Genomic DNA, 22771 nt, shown 5'->3' with positions numbered 1-22771 from the left:
TTAAACTTGGTTTTCCAGTCAGAGACTGAGTGATGGAAGTAGATTCAGTATTACAGCTGTATCACAGCAGATTGTATACAATCCAAACAGGACAAACCAATCATTGATTATCATATGTGTATCATGCTTACCAGTATTTCACTGTAGAGTTCATCTTCTCGTTGTTACAGAGGAAATGTTCCAGGTCTTCCTTGGCCTGTTTGGCTCGGAGCCGCTGCTCATCCTGGAAACAACAACAGTCATTTATTGTGTAAGATAAATTATTATGTACAAATCTGCTACATACAAATGAATTAACAACAACATTTGAAAGGTTAAGGAGAAATGTTGTGTTTGATTAAAAACAAGAAGACAAAGTCATCAATATCCCCCTCAATGGCAAAATACTCTTCATGATTATGTCTACGAGTTATGATTTTGTCAGATATTTAGGTGTGTATATAGAAAAGTGGAAGGAGAGTATTGAAAGGTTTTTAAAGTTCAGCTCCAGAAAGCAGCACTATCACCAATTTCAGGTTAAGTCAAACTTGTTGCCATGGAAATGCCAAAAATATTTTATTCAGAATTCCAAAACTACCAAAAGGCACCAGTACACCACCAGACCAATCTATGTGCCAAATTTGGTGAAGAAACATTGAACGGTTTAAGAGTTCTGCTCCGGAAAAAAGCACAACCACCAATTTCAGTCTAAGTCAAACTTGTTGCCATGGAAACACCAAAAATATTTTATTCAGAATTCCAACACTACCAAAAGGCACCAGTACACCACCAGATCTATCTATGTGCCAAGTTTGGTGAAGAAATATTGAACGGTTTTAGAGTTCTGCTCCGGAAAAGAGCACTACCACCAATTTCAGTCTAAGTCGAACTTGTTGCCATGGAAACGCCAAAAATATTTTATTCAGAATTCCAAAACAACCAAAAGGCACCAGTAGACCACCAGATCTATCTATGTGCCAAGTTTGGTGAAGAAATAGTGAACGGTTTTAGAGTTCAGCTCCGGAAAAGAGCACTACCACAATTTCAGGCTAAGTCAAACTTGTTGCCATGGAAACGCCAAAAATATTTTATTCAGTATTCCAAAACAACCAAAAGGCACCAGTAGACCACCAGATCTATCTATGTGCCAAGTTTGGTGAAGAAATAGTGAACGTTCTGCTCCGGAAAAGAGCACTACCACAATTTCAGGCTAAGTCAAACTTGTTGCCATGGAAACGCCAAAAATATTTTATTCAGTATTCCAAAACAACCAAAAGGCACCAGTAGACCACCAGATCTATCTATGTGCCAAGTTTGGTGATGAAATAGTGAACGGTTTTAGAGTTCTGCTCCGGAAAAGAGCACTACCACCAATTTCAGTCAAAGTCGAACTTGTTGCCATGGAAACGCCAAAGATATTTTATTCAGAATTCCAAAACAACCAAAAGGCACCAGTAGACCACCAGATCTATCTATGTGCCAAGTTTGGTGATGAAATAGTGAACGGTTTTAGAGTTCTGCTCCGGAAAAGAGCACTACCACCAATTTCAGTCTAAGTCGAACTTGTTGCCATGGAAACGCCAAAAATATTTAATTCAGAATTCCAAAACTACCAAAAGGCACCAGGACACCACCAGATCCATGTATGTGCTAAGTTTGGTGAAGAAATATTGAACGGTTTTAGAGTTCTGCTCCGGAAAAGACAAATTTGCACGGACGGACGCACTGATGGAGTCCATTTTAATACCCCCGCGCAAAACGCGTTGCGGGGGATAAAAACACTGCCACATAACATGATCACACATCCAACAGTTTTCCATTTTGGATGCCGATGGCATGGGGCACTTGAACACCACTGACAACACCAGTGATATATACTACCCATCAAAAGTTTAGACTCACTTAAAGCACTCACTATATGTTATGTATATATATTTGGTTACATCGAAGATTGATTTCTCCACTAACTTGGGGGAACCAACTGCAAACCTTATGCAGATGAATTGCACGAGGATCATGCATCAAATTGCTGAAAAGCATGTGCAAATATCGTGCATGTGAACAGCTGCCTTTTGGTGTAAAGTTTTGTTAAGAATTCGCCAATTTTCATTTGTTTTTTCATTTACTGAACTCATGACAATAACCTTTTCAACGTTACGAATTTGTTGTACAATACATCCGTTCATGTGTAAACAGTACCTTTAAACAGTATGGAATATTTTGCAAAATCTAGTTTAGAACAGTTGACTGAAGTAAGTGGCTACATTTACACTAGTGAGTCGAAACTTTTGATGGGTAGTGTACTCTCTCTGTTGGCATCCTGTTCCTTGACATGAGAGGGACAGTGGGGTAGCCTAGTAGTTAAACCATTAGTTCGTCATGCCAAAAGCCCTGGTTCGATTAACCACATGAGTACAATGTGTGCCGCCTATTTCTGGTGTCCCCAGCCTTGGTATTGCTGAAATATTGCTAAAAGCGGCATAAAACCGTAAGCGCTCACTCACTTGATATGAAGGCAATTAAATCACTCATCTTAGTAATATTGAAACAGCATCCTGGATGTAACTACAGGATTTAAATGCACTACAGCAGTAGTCCTACCTTCTCCTCCTTGGCCCTCTGTGTCTTGTATTCATTGAATGCCTGTTTCTTCTCATTGAGATGTTTGAGCGCTCCATAGCGTGGGTCGTTGATGATGAGTTTCATGGCCTGTTCCCAGGAACAGTTGGATGGCACCTCCTGCAACACAGGTGCAACAGATGAAACACATTCATACCTGCATCATACTGCCTGCAAAACAGGTGCAACATACATATACCTGCATCTTACTACCTGTAACACAGGTGCAACATACATATACCTGTACCTTACAGCCTGTAACACAGGTGCAACATACATATACATGTATCTTATAGCCTGTAACACAGGTGCAACATACATATACCTGTACCTTACAGCCTGTAACACAGGTGCAACATACATATACCTGTACCTGACAGCCTTGACACAGGTGAAACATACATATACCTGTTTCTTAGAGCCTGTAACACAGGTGCAACATACATATACCTGTACCTTACTGCCTGTAACACAGGTGCAACATACATATACCTGTAACATGCAACATACATATACCCTACAGCCTGTAACACAGGTGCAACATACATATACCTGTACCTTACAGCCTGTACCTTACCTTACAGCCTTGACACAGGTGCAACATACATATACCTGTTTCTTACAGCCTGTAACACAGGTGCAACATACATATACCTGTACCTTTATCACTGTACACAGGTGGTGCAACATACATATCACCTGCTTACAGCATATACCTGTTTCTTTACAGCCTGTAACACAGGTGCAACATACATACAGCCTACACAGGTGCTGGTACAACTTACATATACCTGTAACAACACAGGTGCAACATACATATACAGCCTTACACTTACAGCCTTGACACAGGTGAAACATACATATACCTGTACCTTACAGCCTGTAACACAGGTGCAACATACATATACCTGTACACAGGTGCACAGCCCTTATACACAGGTGCAACATACATAACCTGTATACATATACAGCCTGTACCAGGTGCAACATACAGCCTGTACCTTACACAGGTGGTGCAACATACATATACCTGTACCAGCCTGTAACACAGGTGCAACATACATATCACTGTACCTTACAGCCTTGACACAGGTGCAACATACATATACCTGTACCTTACAGCCTGTAACATATACATGTATCTTAGGTGCAACATACATATACTCTGTACCTTACAGCCTGTAACACAGGTGCAACATACATATAGCCTTGACACAGGTGAAACATACTTACAGCCTGTAACACAGGTGCAACATACATACATATACCTGTAACACAGGTGCAACATACTGCCTGTAACACAGGTGCAACATACATATACCTGTTTCTTACAGCCTGTAACACAGGTGCAACATACATATACCTGTTTCTTACAGCCTGTAACACAGGTGCAACATACATATACCTGTACCTTACAGCCTGTAACACAGGTGCAACATACATATACCTGTTTCTTACAGCCTGTAACACAGGTGCAACATACATATATACCCTGTTTCTTACAGCCTGTAACACAGGTGCAACATACATATACCTGTTTCTTACAGCCTGTAACACAGGTGCAACATACATATACCTGTTTCTTACAGCCTGTAACACAGGTGCAACATACATATACCTGTACCTTACAGCCTGTAACACAGGTGCAACATACATATACCTGTTTCTTACAGCCTGTAACACAGGTGCAACATACATATACCTGTTTCTTACAGCCTGTAACACAGGTGCAACATACATATACCTGTTTCTTACAGCCTGTAACACAGGTGCAACATACATATACCTGTACCTTACAGCCTGTAACACAGGTGCAACATACATATACCTGTACCTTACAGCCTGTAACACAGGTGCAACATACATATACCTGTTTCTTACAGCCTGTAACACAGGTGCAACATAGATATACCTGTACCTTACAGCCTTGACACAGGTGCAACATACATATCACTGTACCTTACAGCCTGTAACACAGGTGCAACATACATATACCTGTACCTTACAGCCTTGACACAGGTGCAACATACATATCACTGTACCTCACAGCCTGTAACACAGGTGCAACATACATATACCTGTACCTTACAGCCTTAACACTCAGACAAAAGGTAATACAGCAACATATATAATACAGTCCAGGTAATACAGTCCACAAGAGAGACGTTTGCTTAACAATTGAGGAACAATTGACAATCTGATTCAGATAAGGAGAGCATGCTTTGCGTTATACATATATACAACCCAGATGCACATAGTCAATAGCACAGTTCATTAGGTCATCACTGTAGTCGCTATGTAACATGTAATCACATGGAGTTTTCCTTAGCCATGAAGTACGCTGCAATTTAACTGAATCCGTGGTATTGTGAATAGGTTACTGTGAGGGATGACTGAATAAACTTAATGCATCTATTTACTGATCTTTGTTCTTATTACATTACATCAATGCATGCAAGAGTAAGCGTGTGATTATATTTACACCATGGCAAACACCCAGGAACAAAACCTCCTTTGCCATCACTTACAACACGCAAGTAGCTGACAAGGTAAGTGAATAATTAGATCAAATGTTACCTTCTCCTTCAGTAGAGCCTTGAATGCCTCAACAGCCTCCTTCTTGTTTTTGAAAACCAAGGGGACTTCTTTCTTGGGCTGTTTTATCTCCTCTACATCCGAGCTGCAGAAGGAGTGGCTCCAGGTTAGTCTTCAGTGTTACACTATCACATGTATTCATAATAACATCACACAGAAAAGTGTTGTGGACCCATTAGGGCTATAATGATGCATCGAACTATTGATGGATTGCAATTGTTGAGTCTCCAATAGCAATTAATCAATGTAATAATCGAAAAACTATCGACGCAGCAATAGTATGTGTTACTATCGATAGTTTAGTAATGGACTTTCGTTGATAAATGCTCAGTGCAAAATACAGGAAGTACCAGATTCATTCATGTTGATTAAGAGAGCAGACTTGCAGCATCATAAGTTTTAATGTTTTAACTGTTTGCTTCAGCTGGGTTTCAATTTTTTGTCAGTTATTAAAAGAGACTGAAACTACTTCTACTTGTTTTTATTTAACAGAGCTACAGATAACTATTGATAAAAAATATATAAAGTTTAAATGTTGGTTTGCGTGTTTATTATCTATATATGATCTGTAATATTAGAAATGATAAGAAAGACTGCAAGTTGCCAAGTTCATGTGCTGAAATAGAACCTCTCAATGAACCTCAGTTATTGTATCTGTTTTTGTGTGCACACATGTAAGATCATACTTATTGAGTATTTACAAAAATTCAGCGTACTTGTACGCAATAGACTTAATAGGAATTGAAAATTTTAATATAAATTGTATATTTATATACTTATCCTATCTCACGGTATGCACTTCTCTCTCTTGATTCGACACTGAGTGGTACGATGTAAACTTTTTTCCTTAGGCCTCTCTTGTCCATCCCCCCATGCACTCCATGCTACCCTCACTATAAGACAGCTTCCTAGCTCTCATGCAAAGCATGCGGCATGCACCACTAGCTGCCCACGTGACTATCTCCGAATCATCATTCTCATTCTTGGAGCCACTGGATAATATCCATCTTGGAGAATCTGCATAGCGGGGTGGATGGGCGGGAATCTGTCACGTGAGATAGGATAAGTATATAAATATACAATTTATATTAGAAAATTTAAATTTTTAAACTTATCCTATCTCACGGTATGCACTTATCCCACGGTCTGACGGCGGGACGCAGATACCCTGTGTCTTGACAGTGCGAACAGCAGGAACTGTGTAGACTGGAAACGACCGTAGGCAGCGATGCACAAGGGAGGCCTGTTACGCATGCACACGACTCCTATGCTTGTGCTGAGTTCTTTTGAACTCCTTGGCTTACTAAGCACAACGTCTCCCAGGGAGATGGGTGCTCCCGAGCGATGTGGTGTTCGGACGTAACCTCCGAAGAAGGACGCAGCTCAGCGAGAAGGATGTCACTTCGCCACGATTTTCAAGGTACCCCCTTAAATTAAAGTCAGTTGACAATAATCGGGCCAGCCCCTGCTTCGAGAAAACCCCCACAGACACCGACCAGGGGCGGGTGAAAGAGAAGCACAACTCGGGAACTCCAAGTTTTAACGTTCAGTTCCGGGAGAGCATCAAATTGACCCTCACTCCTTTGCATAAGCTTAGTCAAAGGATGTGCCCGGCAACTTCGGAGGCGGAATGCAACGAAATCCACTGGAATTCGGGAGTGTCACACTTCACTGACGTATTTGCTCCGTAGAGTAGAGGACAGTAAGCGTGAATGTGGAACACCTCTGCATCGCCATATTCGGATGCCTTGGTATGGAAGCCAAGTGAAGTAGTTCTAAAACCCATAACTTGAGAACAATGATTGAGATCCTGTTCAACTTTGTTCTGTGTGTAGAAAGAAGCAGTAACGCAAAGCAGAACTGTCCCTCAACTGTGTTGGTAGGCTGATGTAAACTGCTGAGGTCCGAACTAGTGTAGTTCCAGGACATCTGTGACAGACAGGTCTCGCAGTTAATGTGAAGTGAAGACTATATCTGAATGCCAGAAGCAACCTTCCATGAGAGCGGTCAAGGAGCAGTTGCTATTGTCGAGGCTAATGCAAGAGTCTCATGAGGATTGGCGGCGGCAGCCCTGCAAAGTGGAGGCTCACAGGATCGCGCCATGCATTCAGAAAGCCAGTGTGGCTTGGGAAACCTCAGCTCTGGAAGCGGCCGACAAGGGTATGAAGAGGCGCTTTCATAGCCATCGATGATCCTTGGAGGCAGCAAGGTAAAGGCGTAGAGCCCTAATGGGGCAGAGTGTCAAGTCTTCAGTATCATCAGGCCCAAAGATGGACAACGGGCAGCAGTAGCCATGCTACCAGGAAGAAGAATGTCACTTCACTCGAAGTCCCTGTCTTCTAAAGGTGTGTAGTCTGTAGAATCACATGACAATGGACAAAGGACAGTTCCCAGGCCAGAAGTCTGAACTTCCTGGACTGGTCGGTGAGTTGTAGAAGTGAAGAAAACTCTGCAATTCTGGAAGAGTGGAGATCTTCTTACCCGTGTTAGTAGCCAAAACCGAGTTGTTAGCAGCCAGTTAGGCAGCTAACGTAGTACCCTTGAGTTCCTAGTAGCACGGAGATGCTGCAGGAACGCAGAAACGACCTGAGTAGAGGCAGATTGGGAGATGGATTTCCCCAATGTTACAACAGCCTTCAAACTTCTTCCACTATCGTCGTAGAAAGAGCGGATCGAACCAAGTGTAGATTAAGGGTCCGAGAGGATCAGTGGCGAAGTTCCGGGTAAGGGTGAAAAAGCAGGATGCCCCGGTCGGGAAGTGGTACTGGGTTTGGCACTGCCAGGTTTCTTAGGTCAACAAACTAACTTCTTGCTGGTCAGGACTTAGTGCATGACCAAAAGCAGTAGAATCTTGCTGGTGGTCAACAGTTTCTGTATCACAGATGAACACCAGAAATGGGCTTCACACATTATACCCATGTGGGGATTCGAACCTGGGTCTTCAACGTGACGGGTTCGGGAAGATGAATCAGTTCCTTGGGATTGTCTGCCTAAAGAAACGGGCACAAAAAAAGCTGTAACGTCTGAAGCTGAATTCTGTATGTTAGGGCTTGATCTGATGTCAGAAAGCCTAGTAGCTCCTGCCACTGAGATAGCACTGGAGCAACACATCGCTAGATCTTTATCCACCTGGCTTGAAGGGTAAACATCATCCCTTGACTGGTGTCAAACAATGGATCGATGAAGTGGGGTCTCTGGATCGATGTTAGTTTCGATTCCACAATGTCCAATAGCCACCCTAACTGTCGGAGCAGCATTGTGGTGAACTGAAGGCTAGTGCTGAGGTAAAGAGACCTAGCAACTCTTGTCACTGATGTAGGGATATCTCTCCTGAGATAGGAACGTTAAATAGTGAAGCTACCACGGCAACACTGACCGAGTGCTGAATGTAGTAGAGTCGGCGCATAGAAATTGTCAATCAATCTACAGGAACGTTCACACTGTGCATGGAGTGATGAAGGTCGTAAAAGCGGTGATCTCAGGAACGTTGGTTCGCTAATGAAGTATTGTTCCGTCAGATGGAGTGATAAAGTTAGTAGATTCGACGCATGGAGATCGTCGATCTACCGAAACAGTCGTAAAATCGCTGTAATGACGTAGGTAAAACAGCCTGGCGATTGCAGGGAAGATATGTGCCTGGGGACCATGCGAGCAGAACTGCAATGACCTCTGAACTGAGGGCTTGGGCTAAAGTTGAAAGCCGAGTAACTCTCGGTGAACTGTCTCTCTCGGCTGGCTGACGAATCCCGACATAATCACTCTTACCGGGAATGGCACTGTTCATCGTCACTGGCAATAAAAGGCTGTGATTGTTATCCGCTTGCAGGACCTAGACAGAGCTGTCAGTGTACTTCATAGTGACTCTAAATATCATAATTCTCCGGTAAACAAGGGGTAGTCTGCCATTTGCAAATGGTACCCACAATGCAACAGTGACAAACATCCGGACAACACGGTTCGGTGAACCGTGCGAGGCACAACTCCGTTACATCCCGGCAAAGGGACGATAGCTACTTGACAAGACATCAGTACTGGTACCATGCGCAGAAACTTGACCCATCTGTCCAGAGGCTTGCTGATGTAGAGGTTTCTTTTCTTTTGAAGGGTGATGAAGATGATAAAGCAGGCCATGATTTCACCATAACGCTGTTACGAGTAGTTTGTAGTAATAGGACTCAGTTAAGCGTCGGAAAAATGCCTGGATAGCAAGCCTGTCTAGTAACGCACAGATGAGTGGTTGTGGAGCTGATATCTACGCCGAAGGGTAGATTTCTAAACCAAATCATTCATCAAGGTAAAGATCGGAAGGTAGATAAATCCGGAATGATATGAGCTCTGGTCACGTAGTCTAAGTCTGGGGGATCAGAGATCGTCAGAGCGTCAAGTGCCGGCATAATCTAAATGTCTGCGCTAGTGACATAGCTACTTCATCTGTTTAATCAGCAGAAAGGGGGTACCAGGTGGGATAGTCATGTGACTAAAATCTTCTAGCGCCTCACATGCCATAGGGTGATCCGGAGAGCCAAGTCGAATGGTCATGCTGAGAGCATGCCACTCCGTGGTGAGGAAATCAGCGTATCACAAATGCCATGAATGTTAACATCGTGTTGAAAGCTGGTAGAATATAATGAACAGCTGGTATAATTGACCGTATCTAGACGCAAGGTCATGATCCTCGATGAGCATGTAAAAAAACAGTGTTGACAAGTTCCGATCCGTCAAGTTGAATGTAGTAAGTAGTTCATCTGGTATCTTGCTCAAGATAGTTGTAGATGAGTGAGGGAGTGAGTATAATCTTACGCCGGATAGCTGTAGCTGATTAAGTGACCATGTGTATCGACTGAACCAACATTATTGCTGTAACTTAAAGGCGGAATGGTTCGGCAATGCTGCCAATTCGGTGAATACTGATGGTTCGACGAACGCTGTCGGGGCAGCAAACGCTGTTGGATCTGCGATCTGGCATGGTTTGATGACCAGTATCGGTTAAGTGATCTGGCTCGGCGAGGTAAGATCTGAAACGGTACTATGATCCGGTTCTGGTGCGGCGACTCAGTTTGGAACGACGAACTAATTTGGTGATTAGCAGATCGATCTGGTTAACTAGTACGGGGATGTTGTAGTGAATCAGTTCGGCGATGTGGTTCGGACGAGATGAGCCATTCTGTGCAGAAGAAATAGTTCGTCAATGTCGCAGCGAACCGGCCTGCCGAATCAGTTCGACGATGATACTTGGAAGAGGTCGGTGAAACATGGGACGGCTGGTTAAGTCGAAAAACGTCGATTCAGTGACTGCTGATTCGATAAATGCTGGTTCAACGATCTCCGGTTCGAGGAAATCCGGTCTGGCGAATTTTCGGTTCGGTTGAATGCCAATTAATTAGACGCAGCCATGGTTCGCTGAATGCGCATTCGGTCCCTAGTAAATAGCACTCAACATCGCAGCCAGATCTGGGGAACGAGTAGTTTCCTACGCAGGAGTCCAGGAATCTGGTACAAACCGAGTAGACTAGAGATGCGCGAGGAGGCAGGAGCCCTGTCAGAAGTCGTAGGACGCTGATATCTATAATCGGAGCCCCGTTGAGTAGATCCCTATTGATGTCTGGAGGGGAACGAGCCGGAAGAAGACGCACATATGGAGACCCGATGAGAAATTCGGGGACAAGGAGGGGAAGTACCACAATGAGAATGATGATCCCTGGATCTTGAACCATAGGCAGCAGTCGATAGTGTACAGGAGATCTAGGTTGACGGGCCGAGTGCATAGAAGAGGAAGTCCCATGCTGACGAGAAGACGAAGTCCGAGGAGGTGACTTCAACTTAGTAGATGGAGGCGTTGCTTAGTTGAATGCAAACGGGTTGAAGAGTGGCGCCCCGGCGGTGAAGTAGATCTACCAGGTCTATCAGGTGAACAAATCCCAAGAATAATAGGAGCCTGGTCCAAACAACTCGGTGAAAACCGTGTCCTTGCTGAGGAGACATGACTGTAGGATCCAACAGAGTTCGGGGAAGTACACAGATGATCCGGAGAAGGGCGTTCCGTTGAATACCGCTTGGAAGATAGCCGTATCGGCGAAAGTCGGTTCATCACATGTCATTCAAGTGAAGTCTTCCATTTCGGCGAACGTTGATTCGACGAAGTTCGATTAGGTGAAGTCTGAATCGACGAAGTTCGATTAGGTGAAGTCTGTTGAGAAGACGATCGATCCGGAGAACGCTGAAGCGTAGACTGGCCTTTCAATGAAGACTGGTTAGGTGAAAGCTGTTTCGTAGAGAGCCGGTCTAATTCTGGGGAAGGTGGACAGTCTGGCGAAAGTCGATGTGGAGGGGAGCGGACAGGCGAAGCGTGATCCGACGAATTGTGATTCGATCTGGCAGTCTTCGGCGAAGCAGAAGATTGAGGTAGCTCGACGCAAGACACACTTCTTTCCGCCGAATGGGAAGAAGACGGCGAAATAACCACTGACAAGCGTTGAGAGGCGAGGTCGACTGGTTCCTCTCACAAATGGATGAACGACAAGAGCGAGAGCGGCTTCTGCGCAGTCAGGCGTAGCGATCAGCTGATTCTTGTCCAGGTTGATAAGCCAGGTCGCCAAGATAACTGGTCTGGTGAACGATAGAGACCGTGGTTCGAAGGTTCCGCTGTGTAGAGGTCTCCTGAGGGGAGGTGGCGGTCTACCCGAGACGGGGTCGAAGATGAAGTGACTCGGGCTGGAATGTTGAGAGCTCAGCCGAATGTCTTCCAATAAGTAAGAATCTGACAACGCTCTCATGAAATCCTCTTCATTCAGTGATGGGACTGTGACCGCCGAGCAGACAAAGTAGGACGCTAAAACTTTCCTTTCTTGGAGGGACTGGGTCCGTCAAGTGAAGCGGCATAACGAGCCCTGTCAGCAACACGACGAAGCGCAAACCCGAGTGTAGTCACCAAGTAAGAACCTTGCAATTATCGCAACGAGAGTCCCATTGACAGTGTCCCATACAGTCAAAACAGTATCCATGTGGATCACACGCGGAGAACGCTTATTACACCGGGGCCATTTTCCTTCTTCTATGGCTGGTCAACTTTCCCCATGTTGTAGACTAAGTTGAAACGTTGAGCAAAGTAACATACGTCCACACTCGTGTGCGACAAGAAAGAGAATGATGATTCGGAGATAGTCACGTGGGCAGCTAGTGGTGCATGCCGCATGCTTTGCATGAGAGCTAGATAGCTGTCTTATAATGAGGGTAGCATGGAGTGCATGGGGGGGATGGACAAGAGAGGCCTAAGGAAAAAAGTTTACATCGTTCCACTCAGTGTCGAATCAAGAGAGAGAAGTGCATACCGTGAGATAGGATAAGTTTAAAAATTTGAGTTTTCATATAAATATTTGCATAATTTACGCAGACATGCAGCTTACCTGTATCTCTGATTTCATATTAACTACACGTTCACTTTGGAAATGACTTCAAATGAGAGAATTCAAGGAGAAACAAACTATTGCGATAGTATTGCAATAGTTGGTCACAACAGACTATCACAATAGTATGTTGGGATAGACTATCGCTATCACAATAGCTGTTTCCCCCTCAATAGTCACCCCTAGTACTCACAGACAGACTTCTGTGTTTGTAGGCAAACAGGTACCCCAACGTACCAGGTCCAGTACATCCCAGTAGCTAGGAGATCATGGTCCTTTGACCATCTCAAACTGTTTACATATGACATGCCTCGATTAGATGTTCACTGTTTACTTGTCTAGAAACAAAGCTGATATTTGAACAGCCCTGCTTCTCTCTGTACCTACCCACTATCGGAGTCCTCTGGCTTGACCTCCTTGGCTGGGGGCACTCCCCCTGGGGCTGCTGGGGGCAGCTCTATGGAGGCTAGGGTGGCTTGCATGGCCTGCTGGATGGCTGAGGATGGGGTGGACGACTGTTTCAGCAGGGACTGGGGCAGCGGGGCAGACACTGTAGACGGCAGCTCCTTCCTACTACTGAACCAGATACAGTGTAATTTGACAACAATTGTATCTGAACTTATATTATGCTATGATATCATTACACACATGCCAAAAATATGTCTAGCTGGTCTATACTTATGATGAATACAGTTTACTCATGAGATAATTAGAGATAATTTCTAAGTCTATCTGAACACAGCATTTGTCCCTGCCAAAAACTCACCTGGCTTTCTGGTCTGCTAACTTTTCTGAAATCATAACAATACAAAGCTGTTAATGTATGATATAGAATTCTGAAGGGTAAAGAGAAAAGCTGTATGTCCTTATGTCTGAATAAGATCATAGTTTTATTTTAGTTTTCAGTCAGTTCTGAAAATGTTTCTGCTGTGTATGAGGCCAATTGCCTTTGCTTAGAGCTGTAACATTTGAGCAACTGGAAACATTGTTCCAAGCATTATCAACAGGACTGAAGAAACTGGAAGCATTTTCTTCTACTTCTAGTGTGAGTGACTGCACTTTTTACCTAGGTTACTCATCAAGTCTTACTTTCTAATTCCTCTAGGTCCTTTGGCTTGGTCCACTTGCTCTCCTTTGTCTGAGAGTTATGGTAGTACACCTTGCCATTGTCAGACTTGTACTCCTTCCACGGACACTGTGACAACAACCGCTGTAACACAAACACACCAGGAGCTACACAGCCGTAGACACAGAGCTACAGATAACAGTTTGGGTCATTGTATTATGTACTCGTTTGTGTTCATCTCAATTGGGTATCCTAATTTTCCTTTGAGTAACCAAATAAATTGTACCCACCTCACTCAAACTCAATTGGGTATTTTGCCATTTTCCAATCATTGTAAAAATATGATAAAGTTTAAATGTTGGTTTACATCTTTGTTATTTATAACTGATATGTAATATGAGAAAAGATAAGAAAGACTGCAAATTGCCAAGTTCATGTGTTGAAATAGAACCTCTCAATATACCTGAGCTAGTTTATCTGTCCACCTGTAAGCAAACTAAGATTTGACATTTTTGTGTGGTTTTATAGTGCTATCCCACTGAGATACCATGCCGCAGTGAAGCATGAATACCCCACTCAGACACATTATACTGACTCCGAGCCGACCACCCATTAATGTCAAGCGCCAGGCAGGAACAACAAGTACCATATTTTAACGTCTTTTGGTATGACGCGGTCGGGGATCGAACCCGGACCTTCCTCTCTCTGGGCGGACGTTCTAACCACTACACCACGGAGGCAGTGGCACCAAAATGCAAACCTTAGGCAGATGAATCAGGCATCAAATTACTGAAAAGCATGTGCAAATATCGTGCATTTGAACAGCTCTGTTTCAGTGTAAAGTTTTGTTAAGAATTTGCCAATTTTCACTGATTTTTATCATTTATTGAACTCATGACAATAATCTTTTCAAAGTTACGAATTTGTTTCACAATACATAAGTTCATGTGTAAACAGTACCTTTAAAGAGTATGGAATATTTTGCAAACTTTAGTTTAGAACAGTTGCCTGTAGTAAGTGGTTATATTTACACTAGTGAGTCTAAACTTTTGAAAGGAAGTATATATCCCTCTCCCACTTCGTGTCGGGGGATAATGATCAAAATAAGGCCATTGAACTCCTTGCCACACAGGCATGCTCTGAGCACATACAACATGATGGAAATTGCTACCCTGGTTAACCCAAACTGCCTGTGAGGCATTAGAAGATGAACAGTATATACCCCACCAGGTACCCATTCACTGCTGGGTGAACAGAGGCAAGTTTAACAAACTCACTTGCCTAAGGTGAGTCCACATGTGTAACGTGTGCTTCATTCTGCTCCAAGAGATACCTGCATTCACTAATCCCTGTATCTATAATCACTACTATATTTTCATGGGCACTCCATTCATCTTTACAATGTGGCAATAGTAAGATGCCTGTCTAGACCTAGATCCCAACACAAACTGGTTCCATGAAGTGTCTGGCTGATACATTCAACCAGCAATGACTCTAAAACCAGCTGCGAACAACTTCCTTACAAACTATAACCTCACTGTGCATCATGTACTATTTGTGTACCTAGTGGCCATAACAGACACAACAAAAATTGCCTGGCCAAATGAAATAGCCTAGCTGGCTACATACAGGGAGATAACAACACACAAGCTCCATTCTTCAACCTAGCTCACTGAGCATAACACCAATAGAAATTGCCAGCCCAATCGGCCACATGCATCCCAAGGAGGGACTCACAAGATCATGCGTCCTAAGGAGGGACACTCTCTTTCATGCGTCCCAAGGAGGGACAACCTCTCTACGATGTGTCCCAAGGGGGCACAATCTCTTTCATGCATCCCAAAGAGGGACACCCCTACTCATGTGTCTCAAGGAGGGACAACCTCTTTCTTGCCTCCCAAAGAGGGACACCTCCCTTTTTCATGCATCCCCAGGTGGGATAGGTCTGCCAAAATGCCAAACGGCAAAGGTGACCTTCATAAACATCAAACATCAAGTCAAGCAATAACAAAATAACCCAGTCCTGTGAATGTTACCTCTGTGTCTGACTTGAGGTCATCTGGCTTCTCCCAGCTGGACTGCTTGGTGACATTGTTGTAGTAGTATGTTCTTCCATCAGGAGCCTTGTGCTCGGTCCACACACTCTGAAAACAGCACTTTAAACTACTCACCCCACCACTAGTTTAAAGTATACATGAGAGGAAGTCTTCATACAAGTTGGCGATATTCCACCTGTATCACACACTTAACATTCTGTGTTCCAATGCCATCTATAGCCTAATGACAGTGTTGTAAGGGGCCTTGGCAAAATAATACAAATTATTCTACTGCGTGGCTTTGATATATTCGATTTTGTGGAACAATCTAGTTCCAAGTAAAAACACTCTCTTAAAATATTCGTAGATATACGATTCTAGAGACCATGAGGAATTAATTGAATTGAGGGGGATATGGTTTGATTCATGAAATACGCAATTGAATCTTAAACAGGACAAATATATATCGTGACCTTACTGTTTCTTTTCACCTGAAATAGTGACTTACCTTGTCTCCACTGTCCCCCGCAGTGGTTGATGATGCAGATATGACAGGTGAAGATGTGGAAGTGCCTGCTCAACACACAAAACACTTATAGTGAGTCATAGTACACCATAGTGCACATCCTGCACATCATTCAAACTTGTAAACAAGAAATATTAGGCTGTCTTTTGGTTTTTAGGTTCCACATAGACTCCTCACCCCTGCTGGAAACATGATCCTATATGGGAGAAGTATGTCAATGCTGGTTTAGGAAATAATTCTCAGTTGATTACAAAATGCTGTAAGAGACATTAGAACTTTCTCTGACTAAAACTGTATAACATCTCCAGCACTCTGAAACGTTTCTATGAGCAATATCTCAGGTTCCAGAGCGAGGTGTGAATGGTGTCACAGGAACAATTCACAACAGTCTTATAAGAAATATTAAGTTTGGTAAATAACAGAATCAGACAGATCACACACTGTCATAATCCCAATTCTTTCCATCTCTTTCAACAGGATGTTGTTTGTCTTGTTTTGGTACTAACAAACACAGTTCTCTAAGCTTAATCAGCATGACGGGTTCCAACCCAAAATTATAAGTACCGGTACCTGGCCTGCCATGGGATGCACCTCTGCAGAACAAACTGTGGCGCTTTAGATACCTGGACCATTCAGTCTTGATATGGTATTAACTTGTTAATATGTCTTAGACACCAACTTCCCCAACACTTACCTCCAGGGAACATGGGTGGGGGCATCCCCATCGGAGGCGGCATGCCAGGGGGGAAACCAGGAGGGGGCAGGTTTGGGGGTCCACTGTAGCCTGGCAACATAAACATATTAGTGATAGAAACATAGCGGTACTTAGTATACTGGGTTGAACAAGAACATACTTCACATTTCTATATCATATGGCTAAAATGAGTTTCAATTACCATTTTGTCAACTTGTTTAGCAAAGGATACAAAAGTTTTATACCACTTTGAAAGTTACTTCACGGGGGAAGAAAACCTAAAGTAACATGTTGTTGAATCTAGGATTCAAACCCATGACCCACAGATTCAGGCATCTCCAAGAGACAAATATCTATGTAAGAAAGTCCATTCAGCACCAGATTAGGACACAATTGCCCACTGTTTTACTAAGACAATCAGGCATAAAGTCACTGTTTATAGACAGTGTTCAGGCCAACATGGCCAACACCAAGGTTCCAACAATTTGATTTCTTCTTCTTTCACTGACTTCATCAATCTAGATGAACACTTACGGAGACCAAGTAGACATAAAATTATGTCACTGATGTTGATGGAAGACTCTGATGCTTCAATCAAACTACTGGCTACTGGAGTTGATACGTGGCAAAAGTATCAACAATGTTAAATGTTATCAGGGATATTCTGTCATCAGGAATTACCTAAACCCTGAGGTTGATCATCTGCCCTATGTCCCAAGCAAACCTCAGTAAATATTGTCCATCAGACTATAAACAATCCAAATTCCTATTACATGAGTTTTAATGTATTATAACTGATGTTATTCATTTGTGGCATGGACTTACATTTCCTAATGGAAGGACCAAACAAGAAGAGTGTTAGACATAGTTTTACATAACTGTTGTAACATTGTTGAATGTGATGTTAATATGCCTCTGATATTGAACATTTGTAACATTGTTGAATGTGATGTTAATATGCCTCTGATAGTGAACATTTGTAACATTGTTGAATGTGATGTTAATATGCCTCTGATAGTGAACATTTGTAACATTGTTGAATGTGATGTTAATATGCCTCTGATATTGAACATTTGTAACATTGTTGAATGTGATGTTAATATGCCTCATGATAATGTGAACATTGAACATTTGTAACATTGTTGAATGTGATGTTAATATGTCTGATATGAACATTTGTAACATTGTTGAATGTGATGTTAATACTGATATTGAACATTTGATTGTTGAATGTGATGTTAATATGCCTCTGATAGTGAACATTTGTAACATTGTTGAATGTGATGTTAATATGCCTCTGATAGTGAACATTTGTAACATTGTTGAATGTGATGTTAATACACCTGATATTGAACATTTGTAACATTGTTGAATGTGATGTTAATATGCCTCTGATAGTGAACATTTGTAACATTGTTGAATGTGATGTTAATATGCCTCTGATATTGAACATTTGTAACATTGTTGAATGTGATGTTAATATGCCTGATAGTGAACATTTGTAACATTGTTGAATGTGATGTTAATATGCCTCTGATATTGAACATTTGCAACATTGTTGAATGTGATGTTAATATACCTGATATTGAACATTTGTAACATTGTTGAATGTGATGTTAATATGCCTGATATTGAACATTTGTAACATTGTTGAATGTGATGTTAATATGCCTCTGATATTGAACATTTGTAACATTGTTGAATGTGATGTTAATATGCCTCTGATATTGAACATTTGTAACATTGTTGAATGTGATGTTAATATGCCTGATAGTGAACATTTGTAACATTGTTGAATGTGATGTTAATATGCCTCTGATATTGAACATTTGCAACATTGTTGAATGTGATGTTAATATACCTGATATTGAACATTTGTAACATTGTTGAATGTGATGTTAATATGCCTGATATTGAACATTTGTAACATTGTTGAATGTGATGTTAATATGCCTCTGATATTGAACATTTGTAACATTGTTGAATGTGATGTTAATATGCCTCTGATATTGAACATTTTCCACTTTTCAACAAAATAAAGTTGTGTTCCCCAAATGTATTAAATTCTAGATAATCCCCTGGTATCTGCTGTCTGTGCTGCCCTTTACCTGGTATTCCGGGGGGAGGTTGGTTCATGTCACCATGACCTCCCATTCCAGGTGGGGGGATGAAACCTGGAGGTGGGGCATTCCCAGGAGGCATCTGGAAGAAACAGCTAAAGGATGATGTTTGTCATTTTGTGTACTTCACTTTCACATCTGTCTTACCATGTCAGTTTTAATCACATGAGTTAGAGATTGAAAATGTTCTTCCATTTATTATCAATGCTGTAAACATGGTAAAGCAAGTTTGAAAGATGGTAAATTCATCATGTACATTTAAGTGGGACACAGGCATTCTTGGTTTAGGTCATAACTTATGTACCTTTAGAATTGAGCACCATAAACTTTACAGGCATGTCACAATACCTTATGACATAATTTGTGAACTTTGGTTGCAAAAACACAACTAGTTACCAACTTGAATACCCTTTCTAAATATATTTTTATATTTCAGCTTAAAATTCATGGGGCTAAAGGATTGTAAATGAAAATTAATATACATATATAATTTGTCTGATTAATTAATTTTCATTTTTATGCACGACACTGAAGTGGGGCTAAAGGATTGTAAATGAAAATTAATATACATATATTATTTGTCTGGCTAAATAATTTTCATTTTTATGCATGACACTGAAGTTTATTATGAATATCACTGTGCTGCACACATTCACAGAATCACACATCGTCAGTCCAAGGCACATCATTGCAATAAATCAGTTAAGAGTTAATTGGTTAATCAATTCATACAAATTTAGCTTAAAATATAAGGTTATTTTACTCTGCATACAATTAATCCTTCTTTTGTTTACTTTGAGAAGTTTCCATGTTGACAAGTGGGGGATAAAGAGGATGATGGAGAATTTTCTTGGTACATTGTGGCTTTAATCTTGTAGAAGTTTAATCATCATAATTGTACAAATTAGAACACTAGAGTCTGAAACCTCAATTCCCTGATAAATCTCTTTTGATCTCAAATGCTTCTTACCCCAAAAGGTGGTCTCATCATCGGGTTTGGGGGTCCTCCCTGATTAGAAGACGCCTGAAAAACAAGACAGGGTGAGTTTTCGTATTTCCCACCTTCAACATGTGAAACACTAGTTTACTGTGATGACATTTCAGTCATTTCAAGAATGTCATCAACATTAATGTGGAAAGAAAGTTCAAAGTGACACTAGTGACTAATACTGTTACGATTCACTCGCATATTCAGTGAATCGAACCGTAGCCCTTCATGAATTCAATTTGTTATTCTTGGCCACCAGAACCGAATATTCATGAATATTTACAATTTTTTTAAAGGTGTCCGTTTCACTTGAACCCTTAAGTCCTTTTTCAAAATGAGATATGCAAGAATGAAATATGTACTAGCCTTGTAGTACCGCAAGTCATGTTAGTTTTCCAAGGCCGCACATGTTACTGTCAGCTATAACTATTAGATACCAAATTTGAGTGTCATGAGATCACTGGTTATTACTGTGACAAATTAACACTGTCAACATGGGCATTCAATATTGTGCATCAATCACTTAACTTCAATATTGTATTCATGAATAATTATTTGTATTCGTTACCCAATATTCGTGATACGTATCATATTCGCCACATAGTGTATTCGTTACAGCCCTACTAGTGACAGTGTTAAGCCTAGACTAGTACCAGTTTTAAAGTGCAAGCCCAGGTCCGACCCCTGAGACACGACACAGGATCAAATCATCAACCTTTCACTTGTAGACATTCCATCCATTAGACTATGTAGGCAGTCAAATACACCATGTGTATATAATCACAATTTGTAGTCCATCACTTACGTTACAATATGCCACAAAAAGGGGCCAAAATTGCTGTGATTATGGGGCAAATCTTACCACACTTAACAATATGATTATCACAATACAGATGACATAAAATATGAATGATAAAATCTTAAAACTGGACTGATCATCTAAACAGGGATGTTTTTTCTGAATATAATTTGAAACACATGGCACAGTGTTTGCCATGACGCAGAAAACCTGCGTATCTGACTCCCAAAAACATGTCCATGATTCCCTCTCATGACACAAGGAGTCATGATGACTCGTAAATTTTGATGCACGGAAGCTTACTTGACTCCCAAAAACATGTCCATGACTCCCTCTCATGACACCAGGGTGTCATGATGACTCCTAATTTTTTATGCCGAGGGCAAACACTGATGGCACTGAACAGGTTCCATGTTTTGAGTGGTATGCTATTTCCAAATGACACCTATAATCATATAGCCATATTGACAGTGATTTGTCACGTTATAACAAGTGGTATGAATTCATAAACATGATAAAAAACTGTGACTTGAAAGTGTGGCCTACCCACAGTGCGCTCTTGTAACATACTGTTCACTTCTCACAACATTCTGCCACCATACAAAATTTGATCCTGATGAAAATGAAAACTAGGACGGCATGCTATTACCTTTATACCTGTATACTGCAAACAACTTTTCAAACAATACATGCTGCATTATTTTCCATAAGAAGCTGTACATGGTTTAAAAAATGATAACAAGACTTCTGTGGTTAAAGTAAAATATGGCACAAACATTCATTCACAACTGACGTTTCCCTTCATAACTGACAAAACAGCGTAATTTACGTGCTATCTGACTACCACATACCCTTAGTCATCTACTATGTTCACATATGGGTTGCTGAAGACAAAGTATATCATGGATCTTCACAGGTCTGGCTCACCAATGATCATGGTAATGTGAAACACACTCAACATCAATGACATCACTAGACAGGATAAAAAAAGTTAGGAACGTTACACTGAATCATTTTGTACAAAGATAACGGTGACAGAGATATTCCAACATCATGATCAATGAGAAATTAACACTATAGTGTATAAACAAGTTTAAAAAACCAATTTCGCAAAAGAAAACAATTTCTCAGCCCTACTTGCGTTACACTGTTATTGTTTGTACTGTTTAGCAAGCTGCGTGGCGATGTCTCGATCTCAAGAAGTTCTTTGTATAAGTTCACGAAAACTGAAGGACTAATGAAAACCGGTCTATCAAAATGTCATTAGTATTAAGCAGTAACCGGGCTATATCCTAAGGTTCAGACAAGGCAAACAACTTCAAAAACGTTACTGGCAGCATAGAGCAGTATCCTTCAAGACATCATTTCCAATTTCATCGTAAAGTGAACGCACAAGTCTTACTCACCGCCATGATGCCGGAAGTTCATAAGGGAGGCTACTCATCCAATGTTTCCGCGCCGTCTGTTATGGATTATTGCTCACTCAACCAGTGTGCTTTGTAATGCTGATGTATGCCTACTGAAATTAATAAAGATAAAAACGTTAATGTTTGATGTTGCCGCTTTTGGTTTTTGGCCCTTTTTATGGGTTCAGGCTAAAACGTCACCACAGCAAAACGGCACCTGGCGAAAACGGCACCAACTAAAATCTTAAGGGGAAAACTAGTTTGTTATAAGATAATCGGATTGCAGATAGTAAATACATCTACTATTATGTCGGAAAACGCCCAGTGTCAAACTCAGTGTCAAAATGAAATTGTATTTAAAACGCACAAATGTACCCATTGTTTACCGTCGCCGAAATACCTTAGTTCAACTTTGTGCGTGCGACGTTATGTTTGTTAGTTTTTTTTGTTTTATGGGGATTTTTTTTCTGAATATACATAACATAAATTATGCAAGCTTAATGATGTTTCATTTTTCATATTTTACCATTTTTATTAGAC

At 41.4% G+C, this 22771-nt stretch overlaps 1 protein-coding gene across 4 annotated transcripts in view; it reads right to left on the bottom strand.

Moving 5' to 3' along the window:
- Positions 1–22273, bottom strand: part of LOC124276682 (pre-mRNA-processing factor 40 homolog A-like) — a 63948-nt gene extending 41675 nt beyond the window's left edge. For 2 of the 4 annotated variants that reach the window (XM_046712320.1, XM_046712323.1), the window contains exons 1-12: positions 22157–22180; positions 20009–20062; positions 19027–19120; positions 16919–17008; positions 16207–16271; positions 15699–15806; positions 13686–13806; positions 13363–13387; positions 12984–13172; positions 5176–5278; positions 2581–2718; positions 132–223 (exon numbers count right to left, since the gene is read on the bottom strand). In XM_046712320.1, coding sequence (XP_046568276.1) covers positions 132–223; positions 2581–2718; positions 5176–5278; positions 12984–13172; positions 13363–13387; positions 13686–13806; positions 15699–15806; positions 16207–16271; positions 16919–17008; positions 19027–19120; positions 20009–20062; positions 22157–22165 — 1088 coding nt within the window. In that variant the 5' untranslated portion in view covers positions 22166–22180. Of the gene's footprint in view, positions 1–131; positions 224–2580; positions 2719–5175; positions 5279–12983; positions 13173–13362; positions 13388–13685; positions 13807–15698; positions 15807–16206; positions 16272–16918; positions 17009–19026; positions 19121–20008; positions 20063–22156; positions 22181–22231 lie in introns of those variants that run through there. The other 2 variants (XM_046712321.1, XM_046712322.1) reach the window with 2 other exon arrangements.
- Positions 22274–22771: the final 498 nt, after the last annotated feature.

Source organism: Haliotis rubra, unplaced genomic scaffold (assembly GCF_003918875.1).
Source record: "Haliotis rubra isolate DU_JTF1 unplaced genomic scaffold, ASM391887v1 Scf211, whole genome shotgun sequence".
Taxonomy (NCBI): domain Eukaryota; kingdom Metazoa; phylum Mollusca; class Gastropoda; order Lepetellida; family Haliotidae; genus Haliotis; species Haliotis rubra.
This window is presented reverse-complemented; position numbering and strand designations above follow the sequence as displayed.